A 23492-nucleotide genomic window follows, 5' to 3' on the forward strand; every position below is an offset into this window, starting at 1 on the left:
TAATTCTATATGCACGATTCACCATTTTGGAGACATGCAACAGTCCGAGATGCAGTTAGCTACTAAGGCCCATTGCAGCCGTTATCTACATTCTGGTTGTCCCATAGTATGAATATATTTTGAGTCAAAAGTCATGGCCTGAATTGTCACTTTAAATTCATTACGATTCAAATTCAGAAATTAAACAGTTTTTTGAAGAAATAATCATGTGTGTATGTTATCTTAAAACTATGATTAGAATGTGGCATCATAAAATGTATTAGCTGAAAGTAACAGATAAAGACCTCTCCTCACAGATACATTTCCAGGTCGACTTTGAGTTTGGTCATAGGTCGCATAACAGCTGAATAAAAAAATCCCTTAATGTTCTGGTTCAGGGAGGTGCAAATCAGATCTGGATTGCAATCACAGTTTTATTAACTTGTAGTAACAAGCAGAATAATCTCAAGACAAATATGTTGCAGCTTAGTGAATGTGCTCTGACATTAAAAAAAGATAATTTTGTTGAAAAGCCAGACAGTGTTCTGTGGTTGTTTAGATGAACTCTTACAAAAGAGAAGGAAAGAAAATATTTAACAACAAAACCCCAGCAAAGATATAGCAGAAAGCAGAGGTCATTCACACATAGTGTAGGTGTGAGAGGGTTCAAGGATGTTTACATTGGATTAATTGTGACTGGTTGAGATTCTGTAACCTAAATAAACTAAACAGTGACATTATACCATATTATGACCTGAAAAGTGATAAATTATATAGAAATGAATAGGGAATGGAGTGGTGTTTTGGAATTCAATGATAATGAGTGGGTTTAAGATGTAAAACATTATGATAATAAGCAGGTTTCTCTGCACATGAAACCAAATCTGCACAGAAATTACCAGGCCTTGGTACTTAATGTTACATCCATTAATGCAATAATGTTTCAATTAATTCAGGTTGACTGAATAATTGTGCGTTATAAGTTGATTTCTAATGAGGGCACATTTAGTGAAAAGGTTTTGTATCGTTCTGATATCCTGTGGGTAATTATATTGTAATTATATACTAAAAAGAAAGTAACCATTATCTGCTGGTGCTGTTAGTTGGACATAATTAACAATTGGAGACACCTAATCATAAATCCTAATGAGTATGACTGGCAGTGATTCAATGACTCTTAACCACACTGGGATACATGGTTCGAACACAAGTCATAAAATGCAAGCTTTTCTTCAGAGGTAGCACTCTTTCTGTTGAGTACAATTTCAAAACAATTAGAAAGCCACAGAGAGCTTTGTCAAAGCTGTGAAATTTTATTTTGAATCTGCCTCTTATAAACCCGGTGAAGAAACAATGTGTCTTGTCGCGATTGCCTAAGCGCAAACATCCCTTACATTTTCCATCACCTCATCTTGTGCTTTAGTTTTAGGTTAGAGATACAGCATGGAAACTGGCCCTTCGGCCCATTGAGTCCATACCGACCAGCAATCATCCATACACTAGTTCTATCCTACACACTAAGTGCAATTTACAGAAGCCAATTAACCTACAAATCTGCATGTATTTGGAATGTGAGAGGAATCCGGAGCACCCGGAGAAAACCCACGTGGTCACAGGGAAAACATACAAGCTCCGTACAGACAGCACCTGTAGGCTGCATCGAACCCGAGTTTCTGGTGCTGTGCCACTGCGTGACTAAGAGTATAAGAATGGCATCATGTAATTGAATATTTTCACATCCGTTAGTAGAAAGGAAATGTAAAGCATGTTTACATTTCATTCTCTCTCATTTCATCTGAATAGCACAAAAACTTAAAAACAGGTGTCTGAAGTTTTGGTGACAGCTGAGCTGCTTTTTGTCAGTGTCAATTGACAAGTATCCTACTTACTTTACTCAGTTCACAGCTAAATTATTGCCAGATTTTTTAACACAAAAGCTTATAACATTTAGCATTTAAAATGATATGATGTCAGTGACATAAAGTTGCCTTTGTCTCAATTCCTTATAAATAACTGAGGAGCAACATAGAAGGGACAATAAAAACAACAAAGAGTGGCTTTAATTAGTGAAGAACATCTAGCACCAAGATATTCATGTTGATTTTCACGCAATAAAAAAGAGGCCAATTTCAGGGGTTAAATATGGCTCCACTTACATCTTATAACGAGGAAGCTATGATGCTCCAAACTTCACACAGAGCAAAGCATTGTTAGTGATTTGGGCAGAAGGTTCAACACACTCGGCATGTTTCTTCTGGCCATTGATGTCAGTGGTTAGAAAATCAGCAGATTATTCAACTCCAGCCATTCCTCTATGATTTCTATAATATCTGCCAATTTGGATAGGAGGACCGTCACAGACTGGGAGTACACACTGTTACTCTGTTGACTCACAGGAATGGGCAGTGACCAGATCACAACATTTATTTCACTTTCTCTTTTATGCCAGTGATCACTGATTTGAGAATAATAGGTAGTGATTATCCTTGGGCTTCCATCTATTTTCCTATCATATCCGTTCATTGATTGTGAAACCCAAAGATCATTGATATTCTCCTACCTGTGTTAAAATCAAGGGAATTGTCAGACCAGAATGGTATATTCCTCATGCATCATGGTCAACTATGGTAACGTAAATGTATTTTTGGAAACATAATTTATCGACCACTTTTACCACTTTCAGTTGAAATTACTTTTAGAGGTCTCCAATTATAATTTGACACTGATTGAATTACACATTCAAATTAAAAGTCTGTTGTCAAGTGACAGAAATAGACGATTGTGTAACCAGAGCGATATTGTATTCATTTTTGTTAGAATGGTGTTGAGATGCATTTTTAAGATGTTTTATGTGGAAGTCCACCTGCCATCAGTCTGATTGTATCACTGACCCTGCTCCTTCATCACTGATGCATATTCCAGTTTCAGTTACTGGTAACCACAAAGTTACATGTCAGCAAGGTAGGTCATACACCTTAGGTACACAAAATTGCTGGGGAAACTCAGCGGGTGCAGCAGCATCTATGGAGCGAAGGAAATAGGCGACGTTTCGGGCCGAAACCCTTCTTCAGCCAGAGGAAAATTCTATTTTCCAAAATCCTGTGAAAACATTGTATGATTCAATGGAGGCATGAAATTCAATGGGACCACCTCTCATTGTTCTGAACTCCAGAACACAGTCCCAGTCCACTCAATCTCACATATGGCAAACATCCATGTGTGGAATCCAAGATAGACACAAAATAATGGGGTAACTCAGCGGGACAGGCAGTATCTCTGGATAGAAGAGCTATACTGAGCTCAGTCTGAAGAAGGGTCTTGAACTAAAATGTCTCCCATTCCTTTAATCCAGAGATGTTGCCTGTCCCACTGAGCTTCTCCAGCATTTTGTGTTTATCTTCGGTGTAAATCAGCATCTGCAGTTCCATCCTACACATGTATGGAATCATTCTGGTGAGTCTTTGCCACACTCCCTCTGTGGCAAATACATCCTTTCTCAGGGAAGGTGATCAAAATAGCAGGTTCAGTCTCACCAGGTTATTCATTCAAATCCTCCTCTCTCATAAGCCTAATGTAAAAAATCCCCTCTTAATCACCTATTGTATCTGCAATTTGGTTGTGTGGCATTTACTGGCACACTTTGGTCACTTTGAACTTTAACAGCCCATTTTCTAATCCTTTAAAATGACTGTTTTTCTAATTTGTGCACCAAAATGGATGACCACACATTTTTCCATATTCTATGGCATATTTCTGCTAATATATCTGCTAATATACTTAATATATATATATATACTTGTGCTCCATGTATTCCTCACACCCCATACTCACAAATCCCCTTAACCAAGTATCATCGGCAAATTCAGAAGAATTGCACAATCCAGAAGATGAATAATAGAATATTCTCCATTTACTTGAAAAATGCAGCTCATTTGATCCAGCTCAAGCACTATCAAAGGTGTGCCAGTTCACCAGCACTGAAGTACCATGACGTTTGACATGTTGTGCACTTGTGTCTTTCAATGAGGCAGCACTACTAAAGTAGATGTCCAGTGTATGGCCAAATATAGCAAACAAAAAGAACAAAATAACTGCTCAGATATTTCTAATTACGGAATAGTATTTTTTGTAAGGATAAGACTGTTGAGTCTCAGATCGTAGCATTAGAGATTGCAAAGATTTGATTTAAAGGTTGGGATGTGGTTTTATCTGTAATTCGTAATAGTTTACTGCTGAGACAAAGCCAGAGCTACATCATGCCTCTTAGACTAACAGTAACATGCTTGCATTGTATGGCTGAATCCTAAATTATCTTGCCCAGGGAAGAGGTCTATAAATATGTGGTTAAGATTTATACATGAACAGGCCCTTTGGCCCACAATGTCTGTGCCGAACATAATGCCAAGACCAACTCTTGTCTGCCTAGACATAATCCCGCTGAGTTACTCCTGCATTTTGTGCCTATCTCCACCAGAACTCCACATGATTACAGGGCTTGGCATAGAAATGTGCTGCCACTTTCACTGGAATCTAGTGTGTTAGGATTTGAATAATTTATCATCTCATTGAAGGTAACTGTAGATTCCCAACACTTGGGAAAGAAAAGCTTAAAATTCTGTTCAAGTTTTGTTACAGTTTTTTGAAGTATAAACACTGTTCTGAAGAGGAAATTTGGCAGACAATTTGCACACATCAAGCTCCTACAAATAACCGCAATAATGACCAGAACTGTTTCACATTCATTGATGCATAAATATTGGCCATGCCACTGCAGGTAGCTTACTTTTTTCTCATCAAAATGGTGGCTTAGTATTGTTTATAGCCTGCAGGAAGGGAAAACAGATTCTCAGTTTAATGTCCCATCTGAAGACAACAGCTCTAACAGTGTTGCTCTACATCAGTGCTTGAAGTGGATTATTAGCATGCGATACTTAAGCTCAAGGGTCCAATGTGAATTTGCAACCTTTGAACAAGAGCGCTAACAACTCAAGGGCCTGTCCCACTTTGGCGTCATTTGCCGTCACTTACGCGACAGGCCGGTAGTGACTGACACGCGACGGTCGCTCGCAAATCACGCGTCATCATGCGTCAGCACAGCCATCTGGTGCGCATTAGAATACCCTGCTTCCCTATTCTGCTACATGACCATCATGGTAGAACTACAGATTTTATTGCTACAGCAACAACAGAGACTTCTGTCAGCAGCAGCCCTCATACTTACAAATCAGCCAGGCAGGAATACAACAAGAAATACTAGCAAGAAACTCAGGAAGAGGTATGTGTGGACGAGGTTAGAGGTTACATGACACGTAAAAGGTGGGCTGACTGCGTATGGGCGTCGCGCGGCGTCGCATGTTTACAGACGTTGATGCACGGTGATGTAATCATGCGTCACCACGCGATACACGCGTGACGCCGGGACGTTTGCGTGCGATGCCAATGCATCAGCGATACGTCACACAGGTGGCGCACGAGGATTTTGGTACACTACTAAATCCTGGAGCGCCGCGCAATACCGCGCGCCACTACATGCGATTCCATGCCTTACCATGCTCTATGCACATGTCACCCACGCGTCATGACGCGTCGACCAATTTTTTACATGACGCGTAAATGAGGCGCAAATGACACCCAAGTGGGACAGGCCCTGTTATCAGTCACTGTTATCAAGAGTTCATCTTCCCTGCAACGTGATGTATTCAGAGAAACACAGTGACACACCAGTTGCTTCTGCTCATTTACAACTCTTGAAATCCAGGTTTGATTCTGGCCAAGCACTGTTAGTGCAAAGTTGGCATGTCCTCACCGTGAATACGTAGGTACCCTCCAGTTTTCTCACATGTCCAAAAGATACACTGTAAGCAGCAAAAGGAGTATTATGGAGCTATGCTGAAAAACAAATCGGGCATCCTCTATTGGTAGCCAGTATGCCCGCAATGGGCTGAGTGGCCTTCTTATGTGCACTCTAAATGCCAAAGGTATAGACTGGAGTTTTTGGTGTTAAACTTTACTGAGCCATTTTGGGTTCCTAAAAGTGATACTGTATTGTTTGAAATGTTTTATCAGAATGCTGCCTGGATTAGAATGGTTTAGTTACAGGGAGAGTTTGGATAGACTTGGATTGTTTTTCACTGGAATGTTGGAGTTTAAGGGGAGACTTGATAGTAGCTTATAAAATTGTGAGAGGCATAGATAGGGTACACAATCAAAACCCTTTTCCCAGGTTGGAAATGTCCAACAATAGAAGGCATAGCTAGAAAGTGAGATGGGGAAAGTTTAATAGAGTCTTTTACACAGTGGTGGGGTCCTGCAAAACATTGCCAGGGGTGGTGGTTCAGTCAGATACAATAGTGGTGTTTGAGAGGCTTTTGGATAGGCACATGGAAGTGTAGGGGATAGGGTGATAACGATCATGAGGAGGCAGGTGAGATCAGTTTGACTTGGCATCATGTTCGGCACAAACATTGTGGGCCGAAGGGCCTTCCCTGTGCTGCACCTATGTTCTGAAGGATGTTTCCAATGGCAACTTATTTAAATGTTTTGGGTGGGCGGCGCGACTCACGTTGCAGCGGCCTCTGCAGTCCGTCTGTCGTTTTTTAATTTTTTGTCGCATTTGAATGTTTGAATGTAGTTTAAAGTGCTTTTTTTTAACTGGGTATGTGTGTGGGGGGCGGGGGGTGGGGGAAACTTTTAAAATCTTTCCCCCTGCATGGAGAACCCGACCTTTTCCCTGTCGGGTCTCCGTTGTCGTTGGGGCCGAGTACCGTGGAGCGGTCTCCAACCGGAACGACCTGGGGCTTCAGTCGCGGAGCTGCGGACTTACCCACCATCGCGGAGCTGGCCGAGTTCGGAGCGGGAGGAGCGGTGGTGGCGCGCTGCTGCGACCCGACCCCAGGGATTCGGAGGCTCCAACCGCAGGTCTGGTGGACAGTGACACCAGGAGCCCGCAGGTCCCTGCTGGGAGACCGCTTTTCGGGGCTTCCGCAGCGGCGACTTCTCCCGCCCGAGTTGCGGGGTTGAAAATTACCTGGAGTGGGGCCTTACATCGCCCGGCGCGGCTTTAAATGGCCGCGGGACTTGCTAGCGCCCGCCGGGGGCTCCAACATCAAGACACGGAGCGAGGCCTTGCATCGCCCAGTGCGGCTTTAATGGCCGCAGGGCACTTACCATCGCCCGCCGGGGGCTTTGACTCTGACATCGGGAGGAGAATGAGGAGTGGAGGGAAGAGATAAGACTTTGCCTACCATCACAGTGAGGAGGAGATTCACTGTGATGGATGTTTGTGTAAATTGTGTTGTGTCTTGGTTCTTTTTCTTTTGTGTATGACTGCAGAAACCAAATTTCGTTTGTACCTCAATGAGGTTCAAATGACACAAATAAATTGTATTGTATTGTATTGTATTATGAGTCGAACAAAATTATTGTGATCATGGTTCAGAATACCTTTTTTACATAGATCTCAGTGCCCATCAGAAACATTCCTCATTAATGTTAAAGTAGAAAGACGATGTAACAATGAGCTGATGTTTGGACATGATCAGACTGAGCAGTTACCATAGTTATTATATTGATCATTTGCCATCATGTCAGTGGAAAAGCTGTACAAGTTTGAACAAAATGGCATAAACGTTTCCAAAGTGATGACGGATGATTTCGCGTGGATATTCAGTTCTTCTGAACATGTTATTAAATGTCAGAGAAATTTGTTTTACAGATGTTCTTGTTTTGTTTGAATTCCAGGATAGGCAAACTACTGTGAAAAGAAGAGATGGTAATTCCCAGCCAACAAAAAAGTCAGAGGAGCGCATCAAGATACAACGAGCGAACTCTGTCACAGTTGACGGACAAGGTTTGCAGGTATGTTGCTCAACATTGTGAGATACTCACTTCTCACTCAGTTCAGTCACTTCTCAACAAAGACTTGGTAGAAACTTGTAATCTTTAAACAAACTGCCAATTAAAAAAATTGAACAGGATCAGTTCAGAAAGGAGGTGTTCTTGATCAGTTGAGTGAAAATTTAGAAAGTTAAAAAGAAAAGGGCCTGTCCTACTATACGAGTTTACCCAAGAGCTCTCCTGAGTTTAAAAAAAAATCAAACTCGTGGTAAGTACGTAGAATGTACGTAGTAGATACTTTGGAGCTTGGGACGTCTGCCAGCGGCTCGTAATGCTAACGGCAGGTACTCGGGAAGTTTTTTCGACATGTTGAAAAGTGGGACAGGCCCTAAAGGAAGAGGCTGTCAGAAAGTTCAGATATGAGATGAGCTTGGATGCAGGTGGTAAGTAACAAAGAAATAAAATCAATAGACTCCCTATGAAGTTACACAGGATTTTCTGAGCCCAGATTATTTTTTAACTGCAATGCTGATCTCAAGCTCTATTAAAATAGATAAAACAATTCAATTTTCTTTCTGCATCCCCTTATGAAATGTTAAGTTACCTGGAATATCTTGTCCCAGCCTTAAGATAGAATATAGCTAAACAAATAACTGCAAGGACTTGCATCATGCAAGGTATTGCAATATTATTTTATGATTTTAATCTTGATATAAAATCATGGAACTATGGAGTGATACTGCATGGAAAAAGGACTTTTGGCCTATTAAGACCAGGTTGACCATCAAGCATCCATTTATATTAATTGTACATGGAACCCATTTTATTTCCCCTACATTTCCATTGTCGTTCATCTATAAACTACCGGGCAGTTTACACTAGTCAATTAATTTAGCAATCAGCAATACTCCGCCTTGTGAGAGGAAACTGGAGCTGCCGGAGGGAACTCAAGGTTACAGAGAGAACAAGAAAACCACATAGACAGTACTGGAGATCAGTATTGAACCCAAATCACTGGACCTGTGAGGCAGCTACTCTACTGCCTGTACCATCCTATATTTATTGGGTCAATTAATATAGCCGAGAAGACAAGTTCATGATGTGTACTTTGAACATTTTCTTGTTAAGGTAACCTGAGAATGGGATGTTGAAATTAAGAAATATGAGCTATGAGGAAGAAATAAAGTCTGAAAGGTTAAGTGAAAGGACAAAACATTCTCAGATGGAGAATAAAGTAGGGAAATTAGAGGCATCGACTCGGGTAAGGAGGATAGAGAAGTAGAATATTATTAAAGTAATGAGAGGCAACAGAATCATGTGGTTCGGAATTATATGGATATTCTCAGCAGGTTATAAGGAAGGCTATTGGAGGGTTGGCCTTCATTGCAAAGAAGAATTATAAAGTATGGAAGTTTCGATACATTTACGTAGAGCACTGGTAAAATCATATCTGGAGTTTCACACAGTTTTTGTGTCCTTATTAAAGAGGGGATATTTGTTTTTTTTAGTGTGAAGAGATTGCCTTATGTAGTAAGTTGAGCAAGTTTGGATCAAAAACAATAATGTTTAGAGAATGGGGTGATCTTATTGAAGCATCCAATATTTTGAGGGGTTTTAATAGGATAGATGCTTAGAGGATGTTTTGAATTGTGTGGGAATAGGAAACATCCTTTCAGAATAATGGAGTTACCCATTTTAAATGAAGGTGAGGAGGAATGTGTTTACCCTGGTTTGAATAGTGCCAATTTGAGTCTCTTCACAAAGAAGCCAATTCTTTGGAATTATTCAAGGGAAAGATAAACACATTTAGGTCTAGAGGGGAGAAAAAGTTTTGAGGAATTTGCAGAAAAGTGATACCCAGGCTAAGATTAGATCAGATAAGACCAAATCAGTCAAAACACGAATGACAGGCCACATTGTTTTCTCTTGTTCTCTTCCAATATCCATTGTGATCTTCTGGTCCTGTGAAGAATATTTATTTCTAAGACATTCAGAGTAGGGAACTTTGCAAGAGCTTCCTCAAGTTCTACTGCTCTAGCTGCACATCAACACATCTATTTTGCTACCTTTCTCCTTATGACACCATCAAACAATGGTGGTATTTTACTTTAAACACCAAATAGCTCAATAATAGTCAGACTTTTATTAAAAAGTCTTGTCAGAACTACTTTTACTTTTAAGGTACACAAAAAAGCTGGAGAAACTCAGCGGGTGCAGCAGCATCTATGGAGCGAAGGAAATAGGCAACGTTTCGGGCCGAAACCCTTCTTCAGACCCGAAATCGGCCTGAAACGTTGCCTATTTCCTTCGCTCCATAGATGCTGCTGCACCCGCTGAGTTTCTCCAGCTTTTTTGTGTACCTTCGATTTTCCAGCATCTGCAGTTCCTTCTTAAATACTTTTACTTTCAGATGGTCCAGTCAGTAATCTACCACTGAGCAAGGCATAGTCTAACATTGTGGTGAATAATTACGGAAGTGCTGATGGAAGTTAACAGTAATTTGCACTGTGGATTTGCTCTATTACTGTTCCTCATTTAAAACAATGGGAGGGCATGGCAGTGCACACTAAAATAATTATACCCCAAGGCTGAAATCTTCAATAAGGTTGGTTAAAAATGCAGTCAAATCACATACAGCAGCTTTCCATATTACCTGCCAGAACTCTCTTCTTGGCACTATTCAAACCATGAGTGACATTAGAACAGCAATCCAGAAATATTGGAATTTAAATTTGATCTGTGACAGAAATGGTGTTTGCAATGCATATCTAATCTAAATCTATCCATTGTGTTGCAGGCAGCATGTGAAACATGTGGTCAAGTCTAATATCAAGGTTATGAATAATCTGATTCATTTTTGGATATTTGCCGTAGGGATGGATAGCATTTGTGCTGACGTCATGGAGTTTGTGGCAGGGATTATTGACAGTTATTTGCAGTACTCAGACAACATTTCTGCTCGTGTAGTTTGGAGATAAGGCAAACAGTCTGACAACTTAGAAACAATTTAGGATATAAAGATGTAAACAGTTTGAGATCACTTTCAATGGTTCTAGCTGTGGGGTTTCTCATTTTTTGCTTGTCTGTGTTAGGTGAAGACAAAGAAAAAGGTGGACTATAAAATGTAAAGTTGGGAAGTCCACTGTCAAATCAGCATTGCATGTTTATTTGCACCACCATGTTCTCCATGTATTGCCAGTCTTTGTTAGGTAGTTCTTTGAAACGTCCTTGACCTCAATAGGGTACTGTGCTTTTCCTGTCTAAATGGTGTGTGTATATTGTGGACATCAGATTTGGTCCTTGTTTAGCTATGTATCACCTTAAACAATATGTTCTTCATGGCCCAATTTAATCCTCATAGATTTTACTTAAATTTAAAATAATAAGCCGTTATCTCAAAAACGAGGAAAATCTCACCAATTGACACTGATATCCAAGAATGCTATTTTGATTGATTCATTCCTGAAGCATTTAATTGACTTGGAACAAAAAAGGTTTAATCTGTAAACAATTACTCAATAATTATTTTTCCCTCCTAAAATAAAGTAATACAATAAGCTTCTGCGATGCCCACATGGGTAAAATGAAACTAAAAAGAGTAAGAAAGCCAACGGTATCCTCAACCAATTTTGAACGAACCGATTTCAACTTATTTGCGTTGATTGGTGGCACAGTGATATAGCTAACTGAGCTGCTGCAGTGGAGTTTGCATCGGCTATGTGGAGTTTGCTTCTTCTCCCTGCGATCATATTGTTTTGGGTGCTCTGGGTTACAACTGTTCCTAGAAACCTGTGTATCTTGTGTGTATGTTTGCACATCGTCCTACCCCTCTATACACAGACACGCACGCACACAAACGCACACACACGCGCACACACACACGCCCCACTCCCACCCCACCCCCACCCCACATAATTCACATCACATTTGGAGGCGGTGACTTGAGCCTGAAAATTCCAGAAACATAGAAACATAGAAAATAGGTGCAGGAGGAGGCCATTTGGCCCTTCGAGCCAGCACCGCCATTCATTGTGATCATGGCTGATCGTCCTCAATCAATAACCCGTGCCTGCCTTCTCCCCATATCCCTTGATTCCACTAGCCCCTAGAGCTCTATCTAACTCACTTAAATCCATCCAGTGATTTTTCCTCCACTGCCCTCTGTGGCCGGGAATTCCACAAATTGACAGCTCTCTGGGTGAAAACGTTTTTTCTCACCTCAGTCTTAAATGGCCTCCCCTTTATTCTAAGACTGTTGCCCCTGGTTCTGGACTCGCCCAACATTGGGAACATTTTTCCTGCATCTAGCTTGTCCAGTCCTTTTATAATTTATATGTTTTTATAAGATCTACGATATGTCTACGGACTTCTACAGACTCGCTACGGACTCCTACGGACTCACTACAGACATTCTCTGAGTTTGAATCAAGGGGAAAACACGGGAGAATTTGTGAGTAACTCGGGAGAGTGGGACAGGCCCTTAAGCTTAAATACCTCCTTATCAACAGGCTCATTTCATTAAACAATAGCTGGTATGCAGAAAGTGATTTCTGGTTAATCTTAAAAATCTGCAATAAAATGTAATAGAAAGGAACTGCAGATGCTGGTTTATACCAAAGATAGACACAAAGTGTTGGAGTAACTCAATGGGTCAGGCAGCATCTCTGAAGAAAATGGATAGGTGATGTTCCGGGTCGGGACCCTTCTTTGTACTAATTGTTGTCGGTGTGGAGGAAAAAACTGCTTCCGGTGTTCCCGATGTGGGCACTTGGATATCAGCAAGACCAAGCGAGACTTGGTGACCATTTTGCTGAACACTTGCACTCGGTTCGCCAAGGCCTACCGGATCTTCCAGTTGCCAATCACTTTAACTCCCTTTCGCATTCCCATTCTGACCTTTCTGGCCTTGGCCTCCTCCATTGCCAGAGTGAGGCCACAATGCAAGTTGGAGGAACAGCATCTCATATTTTGCTTGAATAACTTACAACCCAAACTGTATGAATGTTGAATTTGTCAATTTTAGGTAACTCTTTCAAAAACCTCTTACCCCTGCCCTCGCTTTCCCCTACCGTTGTCCCCGTCTCCCCCCCCCCCCCCCCCCCCCCTCCGTCCCCCCCCGCCCCCGTCCCCCCCACCCCTCTCCTCCCATAAAAGTTGGTGAACCAGTTCCACAGTTTGCAACTTTGTATCCCTCTTGGGCTCACACCGGTCACTAGCCAACAGTCAGCCAACCAGGGAACCTCCTGGCCTGAGATCATCTGTTGCCAGATCCGATTTGTCCCGTTTTTCTTTGCTTCCAGTTTTATTTCCGCCACTCTTGCTCATGAATCTGCATCTCGTTAAAATCTCCCGAGCCATTCCTGAGCAGCTCTTCACACTTGCACCATTCCCTTGTTCTTGTACTTAGCGAATCATCTAGCACAGATCTATGTAACTCCCCATCCCTGCTATCTGGGTTGATACTTTCTGTGCTGCTGCTTGGAGTGTAGCAACCAGATACGTTTCATCAGGGGCTTCATCTTAGTCAAGTGTATCAATGAGCAGAAGGTGCATTTTAGTGAGGTAGAGAGGGTGAAATCAATATTCTAGAGAGCGAAAGATGTTTTTAGTCTCTGAAGAATCTGAATTAGTTCCATAATTAGCAATTCTTATTTCTGCCTGCCCCCACTGGTTCAAAGATAATGACAGCATCTGTGAGTATTCCACGGCTTGGTGCACTGACTGACGCCCCTAGCTCCCCGTTCCAGAATGAATAGGGTTGCCAACTGTCCCGTATTAGCCGGGACATCCCGTATATTGGGCTAAATTGGTTTGTCCCATACGGGACCGCCCTTGTCGCGTATTTGACTGCTACGACTCGGATCAAGGGGACTGGCAGGTCAGAGCGCCGCGTCCGGCCCAGACTCACCCGTCCCGACGTAGTGCAGCCCATGGAGTGCAACAGCAGTGCCTCACCCATGGCCCTGTCGATCGGCAGCCCGGCCAGCTGTCCGACCTTCGGACCTTCGCTTGCCGCAGACAGCACCACCCCTCCTTCTCATGGCCGATCATCAGATCATGATGTGCCGGACTTTACGTGCAGCAGAGCAGAAAGCCCAACCGGCAGGCCAGCTGAGGAGTTTTGGCTCAGGCCGCGCGATGTCGCGCGCAAAGCCAGGCGCCCTGGCAAAACTCCTCAGCTGGCCTGCCACTTGGCTTTGTGTGCAGTCCAGCATCTGGGCCAACTCATCATTCACCCAACCACGGCCGAGTCGGTCAACAAATTGCTGTCGGGAATTTGTCCCGTATTTGGGAGTGAGAAAGATGGCAACCCTAGGAATGAATGACCCGTTGAACTACAACCAGGCTGGCCTTCAACCTCCAGCAGGCCTGCTGTTGTTTTTGATGTCTAGCCTGCAAGTATGTGCTGCAGTGAAACCTATCATTCACAAGGATGTCAACCTTGTGAGTCCAGTTGTCTCCAGAATGAATACTTGTCAGAGGGCTTTGGTAGAATTTATCCATCTAAGCTACACTTTCAACTAATCAATTTTCTGATACTAAACCATTGTGAACTCCATAAAAACTTTGAGCTATGCAGTGGAACTTCTAATCCTTCCTTAAATGCATTTTTTAAATAGGTCCTTAAAGTTAAGGTACTGGCGTTGATGCATCAAACCCCTTGCTGCATTGCTGTTAACTCATATTTGGAGAATCATCATTGTCCTCTTAAGAGTGAAAGAAAACCCTTTTATACTTTTCTATTTCTTCCACAAACACCCTCACCACATGTGAATTGGCGATCTTGAATTATGCTTTACAGTATTATGTGATGTACTATCTTGGCAAATAGCAAGATTCGTCAACCCTCTAAGAGTTGCAGGTTGTTTGTAAGCATTACACTTTCTGCACCTCAATGGTGAGATGCCTGCTTGCACAATGATTAGTGCAACCACTCACCTGTAACATTTAAGTGACCATAGCCCCTAAAGATTAATATTGGTCAGAAAAGGACACAGCGCTGGAGTAACAGCGGGTCAGGCAACATCCTTGGAGAATATGGATAGGTGACATTTTGCATCGGGACTCCAGTGCCAACCCAAAAACGCCACCTCTCCTTATTCTGCTGCCTGACCCACTGAGTTATTCCAGAACTTTGTGTTTTCTTGTGTAAACCAGCATCTATTGTTTGTTGTTACTACATTAATATTGATCATATCGTCTACTAGAATTATTGCACAATGAGTAAAAACTCTCTTCCCAGTCCCCATGCCATGTGCAAATACAAACATCTTCTTACTAGTTTTTATTCACCACAGGGTTTGCATGGTTTGTCCAGCACACACCACTTCTTCCTGAAAGTCAAAATACAATAAAGTTAGACTGCGCTATTCAATGGTAAACTAATGATTGAAAGTATCAGCACAATATTTAATTATTCAGAAGCAAAAGATTATAAAGGTAATTTGCAACACAATGCTTGATTAACATAATCACTAAAGTGGTTTGCAACACTGAAATAACAGTGTTTCAACTCAATGAATCCTTTTCCAGATTTCTTTGTTGAGACTTTGTTGACCATGACAAGACTACTACATACAGAACTCTGTCACTATCTGAGCATGTCAAGTCTAGTCAAACAATGGGAGCAAAGGATCACCAGAATGGGAATAGCCCACTGTACGTGCATTGCTCCAAGCCAGGTTTTGACAATTCAGATCAAAAAGATTCTTTCATGAAGCTGGTTTCATTGAAGATGAGCCAGATTCTTTTCAACAGGCAGGTAATTAGAACATTAATTATTCCTGTCACTCAAGTGGACGCGTTGCGAATAGCAACTCCCTTGCTGTATGCCAAGTTGTTTACCAGATTGGCTGAATTTTTTTCATCTTCAGTGTGTAGTTGCAACGATCACAATAAATTCATTTTCTTCTCAATGAAAAACATCTTTGCATTACCAACTGAATCTGAGATACTAGCCAAATAAACTTAACATTATTATATTCTGATTGTCAACCACTCTCTGAAAGAAATCATGCTGTCTCCTCCAAATCTTAATCACAAAGTCTGGATTGTGTTTGTCAATATTTTCCTTATTAGTGGTCTAGTTTTCCTTCCTTTGAGTTTTGTTCCTGTATATTAATTATAAATGCTAATTTAAAGCTGTGTTTAAAACATACTTTCCAAGACAATAAAAGATTGAGTCAGTATCTGCTCCCTTTTGTAAATAGTATACTTTACTTGCAATCCAGGCTGACACAAGCACAGAAACTTTGGAAGAACAGTGAGCGGAAGGTTTGGGGGGGGGGGGGGGGGGGGGGGGGGGGGGAGGGGGGAGAGGGAAGACTGCTAATTTGAGAATAACCCAGAATGAGCCACCACCTTCAGAAGGGGAAAGGAGGAGATGGGGACTGTGCATCAAAAAGGCTTCCATTCATCTTTCGCAGTGACACCATAAAGCTTGGAGAACAACATTTTGCGCTGGTGACACTCACTGGCACTTGGTGGAATGGAGGTTCATTTTGATTGATGGTATGATAAATTAATGGGTTATTTATCCCAACTTGATGGCTTCTCAGACGTCTTATTTCTTTCTCAGTAGCAATGAATGAATATGGCAGTTGACGTAAGAAGCAAAGATTACACTTGCTCTTCCTCATGAACCGACAGAGAGAAGGTAGTTCTGGTTCATGCAACAATTTAGTGATCACCTCAAGCTCCAATAAAATAAATACAATTTGCCAAGCTGTTTGCCCTCAGGTTTCAGAATGAGCTGCCAAGTGTGGGATGGGTGATAAAGGTGGCATCTCTTTAGCTCTGGCACTGCCAATATGACACACCATTAAGTTATGGCTTCCAGCTGTCAGGATGGATTTTACCCCGAGTGCTAGAAATAACATTATATATTTCTTTTGGTGTTACTCAGGAAATGATTCCTTTAATTGCAGTGCTCACACATCTGTTCAGGTGTTCTCAAGTACCTTAACTCTTTGGAATAGTGCACTAAGAGGATTGTTAAGTACTACTGAAGTTTAAAACCGATTTGCAAAGCAAATTCATATTTACTTCCCAAAGAATTAATGCCTGTATCAGGGAAGAAAAGAAACAAAAAGGAATAACTGTGGCGCACTCTAGAGATACCATGGCAACGAAAGAGACCTATGTAATTCATTGATGTCTATTAATCATGGTTAAGCACATTTATCTTAGTTCTTTATAGCTAACCAGCATAATGATCAGGATTATTATTTATAATTAGAGGAAGTAATAGATCATACATAACCTTTGGATGAGTCTCATTAATTTACTTGATTCCATCGGGACTTCATACTGAGGTAGTTAGGTACTTCATCTCTGTCATTCTGTGCTCCAATGGCACATAGTTAATGCTCTGAAAAGGACAGCAATGTGATCATGGAAAGAAAAATATGACAAATACTCAAGGGAAGTTTGTGACTATTTCGTACTGGAGTGGTAAGAAAATGTAGGGCATTGCTTTGAAATTTGGGGTTTAATGTTTCCAAAGTTCATGGGAGTTTTCTAAAATGCACTGACTGATTCATGGCATTTGTTTTTAGGGATATGTTAGTGTTAACATTAAATAAAAGTGTGGTGCCAAATGCCACAGTAACAATTATGATAAAGGAACAATGATCGTAGATTTGCTTTCAATTAAATGCACTATTTAATTAACTGTAAAAGTTAAGTCCTTGGAAAATCTGATGAAAATAAATACTTTCAAAACAATTTATAAGGAGGTCAGAGATCTTCTGTCTCAAGGTATAAGATGTGTGCAAAAGGTGGATCTAATATCTTTCTTCACTGGAAGTTAGGGGTATTGGATGTGTTTCTTATATTTTTTGGACTATTATGCATTGATTTATTTTCTTCAGCACAGTGGCACAGCTGGTAGAGCTGATGCTCCATGGATCCAGTGGCTCGGATTCGATCCTGGTCTCTGCTGCGGTCTATGTGACTTTATGGGTTTCCCAGGGTGCACAGACTTCCTCCCACATCCCAATGATGTGCCTGTTGATAGGTTAACTGACTACTATAAATTGCCTCTGAAGTAAGTGGATGGCAACAGAATCAGGCTGCAGTTGATGGGCAAGTGACATAGAATGTGTCACAGGAAATAAGTGAGAGAATGGTATTGCTCTGAGTGCTGGCATAAACTCTGTAGCTGAATGGCTTTCTATGCCAGATGAAAACATAAAACATATGATATTTGAATGTGATGTAAAATGTTTAACTACTTACAAATTTGTAGCAGTCATTGTAAAAATTATAGCAAATGGAAATCAGGCATCATGTGCAGCCTCTTATTAATGTTCCCACTAAATTAATCGAGTTGATTTTAACTGTTGGTGCTGAAGGAATAATCAATGGGCAGCCGTGGGAACTTTGGGCCCAGCACGTAATTTGCAATGAAACAGTGAGAGGCAGCTGACTCTGGGCCCCAGGGATGTAGTGAAGTGCAGGGGGACTGGGCACTGCCCGCCCTGCCCCCACTAACCCCCCCACCCCCTGACACCACTGCCAGTGTGTTTCAGGCACTCACAGCTCTCTGTGTAAAAAAAAACCCTTCCTCTACACATTTTTAAACTTTGTTTCTCTCACCTTAAAGCTATGACCTCTTGTGTTTGACGTATCCACACTGGGAAAACAATTCTGACTGTCCACCCAATCTATGTGTATCATCAGGCCTCCCCTCAGACTCTGCTTCAGAGATAACAAACCAAGTTTGTCTAACTTCTCCTTCATAGCTAATACCCTCTGGTAAGCCATTTGGTAAACCTCTTCTGCACCCTCTCCAAAGCTTCCATATCTTTCCTGGAGTGGGCAATCAGAACTGCACACCGCACTCCTAACCAAATTCCCATGTGGGCTATTGTTTCCATCTGTAGTGTTTGAGGAGGTCATATACCATACAAGGAGGAAGGGGAGAGATTTACGGGAACAGTCGGTGTGGTCTTTGAGCTTTTACTGGTCTGTTAAGTGTTGCGCCAATGGAATTCAAACGCTTCTTAAAATAACATGAGATAGATACAGAGAAAGGTTGAACAAGTTAGGGCTTTATTCTTTGGAGCGCAGAAGGTTAAGGGGGGACTTGATAGAGGTTTTTAAAATGATGAGAGGGATAGACAGAGTTGACGTGGAAAAGCTTTTCCCACTGAGAGTAGGGAAGATTCAAACAAGGGGACATGACTTGAGAATTAAGGGACTGAAGTTTAGGGGTAACATGAGGGGGAACTTCTTTACTCAGAGAGTGGTAGCTGTGTGGAATGAGCTTCCAGTGAAGGTGGTGGAGGCAGGTTCGTTTTTATCATTTAAAAATAAATTGGATAGTTATATGGATGGGAAAGGAATGGAGGGTTATGGTCTGAGCGCAGGTATATGGGACTAGGGGAGACTATGTGTTCGGCACGGACTAGAGGGGTCGAGATGGCCTGTTTCCGTGCTGTAATTGTTATATGGTTATATTATATGGTTATAATATGCGTAAATGAAGCCCTGCATTGCGATGGTTGGCATTGAATCATTTGGATATCTTTTTGCAGGTTACACCAGTTCCAGGCACACACCCGCTTCTGGTTTTTGTCAATCCCAAAAGTGGTGGGAAACAAGGAGAAAGGTGAGCCTCTGTTTTTGTATTTCAGTGATTTGTGGAAAAAGGAAATACGGCAGAATGTTGTGCTTGCTGAGAAATTAAACCGAAATTCTAAACGCAGAGGACCAGTGATCAGTCCGTGTAATTATAAATTTATTATTGTGCTACATGTTTTAATGTAAATACAGATTAGTCAGTATCCAACTCAATCAGAAGGCATCATCTGGTTTTGTCAAAAATGGCAATGGGAATGAATGTTATTTATCTGATATTACCTGGGTGTATTTTATATCCAAGTTGGGACACAGGTGATGAAAAGCCAGAAACCTGGATGAATTGGGTATCTGACTTTAGAGACTCCAAAATGTCAAACCATGAGCTCAATCAATTTACGCCTCCTAAAAGACAATTGTCACTAGTGAAGGGAGGAGATCGTACAAGGAGGAAGGGGAGAGTTTTACAGGCACAGTCGGTGGGGTCTTTCAGCTTTTACTGGTCTGTTAAGTGTTGCACCAATGGAATTCAAACTCTTCTTAAAATACTATGAGATAAGTAATATGTTAATGAAGCCCTGCCCAGTGATGATTGGCACTAAATAGGGGTACTGTAAAACAAATATTTGCTGAAATATTTGCTTCCTACAAAAAGGCTACAAACTTTTCCGTGGCAACGATTAATCACATTTTAGAAGGATGACGGAGGACCTCATTGAAACTTATCGAATAGTGAAAGGCCTGGATAGTGAATGTTTCCACTAGAGTGATTCCACTAGGATCAGAGGCCATAGCCGCAGAATAAAAGGACAAATCTTTAGAAAGGAGATGAGGAGGAATGTCTTTAGTTGGAGGGTAGTGAATCTGTGGAATCTGTGGAGGCCAATTCAATGTATGTTTTTAAAGCAGAGATTGACATATTCTTGATTAGTAACTGTGTCAGGTTGTCAGGTGAAGGCAAGATAATGGGGTTGAGAGGGAAAGATAGATCAGCTATGATTGAATGCCAGAGTAGACTTGATGGACCGAATGGTCTAATTCTGCTCCTAGAACTTATGAACTTAGTAGCTGCATGGTGGTGTCTACAAGACTGAAGTGGTGATAAATAACAAGGCAGATAAATACACTACACCTTCAAAACCCTCCAAAAATATTTGTACAAGTACTTAGCCAAATTTGTCAAAGTGCACAATAGACTGAAGAGTGTGATATCCAGCAAGTGAATGGGAGGGGTCTAGCAACCTACATGTAGCACTGCAAAGCAGGAGATGCCCTAACTTTCAGTGTTAAAGAGGGGAATTAGTGCCGGTGATGTGCCTGATAGTGTTAGGTCCCGTCTGCTCCCATACTCTTGAGATATCGTTCTCTGATCTTCCACAAATGTTGACTGTGCCAGCAAAGTGGAGCACCATCTGACACAATATCACAAGCCAAGGAAATTTGTGATCATTGTTACCGTGTTTGGTCGAAGTAATGTCTCCTGCAGCTTTTCCTGAAATTACAATGACCACACGACGCTTGTGTAATTAATGCAGTTTTTAATAAAACTTCCACCATTTCCTGCTTATTCCATAGGGTGATAATTAACATCTTATCCCTAACAACTATCTGTAAAACAGCAAAACTTTTGATGCTTTTAAAATGCATTTGAGAAGTGAGATGTCCGTTGTCTTTCAAAGTTTCAAATTACAGTTTTGTTGAGAAAAATAATATGTCTGATACTAACTGCACTTTGATGTCGTCAGTTTATTTTTAAAGTCTTATCCATCCCCAGCAAACATAAAATAACATTATAGGAATCATTCCTCTGCCTTGACAGACACTGCTTGATTGCCATAATATTGAACTCTGTCATATTTTTGAAAAATAAATCTAACAAGATAAACGTCACATGGTAAATTTATAAAATTGTCCCCTTTAATTCCATTGCATTCCTATGAAATACTGAATTAAAATTGTCACTGGCTAATTGTGGAGTGAAAATAAAGAATAGAAAACATGACCTGGTACAAATGTCATGTCTAGTTAATATCCCCTGCAAGTGCCTCTATTTATCCTCCCCTGTGACTTATGCACTGTTTCAACTCACATTTCTGTAAAAGCACTACCTGGGGACATTAATTAGGTGTGACACCAGTACAAGCTTGACCCAAGCACCCTTCTGGAAAAGACCTTCATTATAAATCATCATTAAAATTAAAATGATTACAGTAACAATACAGATCACTTCTTCATTATTATTAAATGATGAATTCACAGGTATTACATTGTCTGTAAAGAGTCCGTTATGCTTTATAAAATAAACTTTTTTTAGATAGCTGACATGAAACTCCAACATAAAACAGATTGCTGGATGGATCTGTTTATTTTAAACTAATGGAAGTTTATTTATATTCTTTTCACAGAATCTTCAGAAAATTCCAGTTCCTTCTGAATCCACGCCAGGTTTACAGTCTTGGCAGCAGTGGCCCAATGCCAGGGTAAGTACAACAGCAAAGCAGTAATTAAAAGTATCATGTACAGGTTGAACATCCAAAAGATTACCAACATTGAATTTTTATTAATATATATGTTAAACAAAAGGGATGTGAGTTGTTTCTAAAAGTAAATGGATATCATTTTCCAATCTCACACTAAACACTAACATAATCCATAGAAAATAATTTGTGCCTTGTTATTTAATCTTATTTTTGTAGCACAATTACCAAATATAGTGTAATATTTTTACAAAGAGAACAAAATTATTCAGAGAGATATTCACTTATTAGCATCGACACACATTGCATTCTCTAATGACTGAGATCTAATCAGAAATTGCAACCTGTAAAATTCTGCTGCAATTATTATAAGGTATGTAAAAACAATTTCACGGGTATCACCTCAAACTAATTAAGACACAATATATTTTTATTGATGCATCGGTGTTTAATAAGATCATGAAAATCTCCTTTTGTGTGACTGAGACACAATTAAGTCTCTTAAATCTGCATAGAAACTTTTGTTATCTTGGGAGTTGACAAGTTTCATTAATGTTGAAGACAAATAGTGAAGAAGGTTCTTGTATGAATTATGCGCTGTGCAGCTTGTTATGATACCCTGTGTTCCCAGCAGGGTGGGATGTACAAGCTGATAAATCTTAACCTTACAGAAACATTACAAGATTGCAATCAGCCTGAGGCTAGATTACCAGACACATCTGTTTCCTAATTCACAAACAACAGTATAATATCTTAAACATCTGGCTTTCTATTCAACCATAGAGGCTCTTTCCTGTAAAACATAAACAAAACTATAGTGAACAATTGTACTTTTTTCTGAACCTTCTTTCATTTAAAAAAAAGAGATGTAGTTTTAATAAGTTGTCCATCAGAGTCCAGTAAAGAATAAAAAGGTGTTCATAAAAAGAGTGTTTACATTGGGCATTAATGTAATGTTAAACATATGTGTTTCACAGTTTTAGACTAGGTGCTGACCATAAGTAGCATTAAAACAGTAGTGGCAATTGAAGATTTGAACACTGTTTTCAGGATATTTTTCTTAATAGTGAGAGAAAAGGGAGGATATTTTAGTCATTCCAATAGGTTAGCTCAAGCCAATGAAATAGAGGAGAGCATGAAGTTGAGGAAGTTTGGTGGCAGAAGAATGCAACAGAGTGCTGACATGCAAAGTTGGAAGATCTTGCCAAGTTAGAGGTGATGCTGTGGAAGGGATTGTAAAAATCCTTCTGAAACCAATGTATTACAAGAGAAGCAGTCAACAGATGAAAACATTGATGGGGCAATCTGGAGTTGGGTGTGGATAGAGTTTGTAGAATAAGCTCAAATTTCTGTACAAAGTGAACCATTGGAGTCAAGCGAGAAGAATTGAGGGAACAAAATATGGTTTGGATAGGAGGCTTCCATGGGGAGAAACTGAAACTGGCTTCCTTAGCAATGGATATGCGATGAGTTTGAAGCTCAATAAAGGAATCATCCAAAACGTCAGGACTACATGCATACAACCTCATCGTGAATGAGTAGGGAAAGTCAATGGAGTTGAGACTGTGGGGGTAGAAACTTTGAATTCATCTGCACAACTTTGGACTGGGTGAATTG

At 40.7% G+C, this 23492-nt stretch overlaps 1 protein-coding gene across 1 annotated transcript in view; it reads left to right on the top strand.

The window, feature by feature from the left end:
• dgkb (diacylglycerol kinase beta) overlaps positions 1–23492 on the top strand; it is a 568450-nt gene that overhangs the window by 206336 nt on the left and 338622 nt on the right. The window contains exons 12-14 of the mRNA XM_033045582.1: positions 7720–7836; positions 19356–19429; positions 21804–21878. Coding sequence (XP_032901473.1) covers positions 7720–7836; positions 19356–19429; positions 21804–21878 — 266 coding nt within the window. The remainder of the gene's footprint in view (positions 1–7719; positions 7837–19355; positions 19430–21803; positions 21879–23492) is intronic.

The sequence above is a fragment of the Amblyraja radiata genome, chromosome 2 (genome assembly GCF_010909765.2).
Source record: "Amblyraja radiata isolate CabotCenter1 chromosome 2, sAmbRad1.1.pri, whole genome shotgun sequence".
Classification (NCBI taxonomy): Eukaryota; Metazoa; Chordata; class Chondrichthyes; order Rajiformes; family Rajidae; genus Amblyraja; species Amblyraja radiata.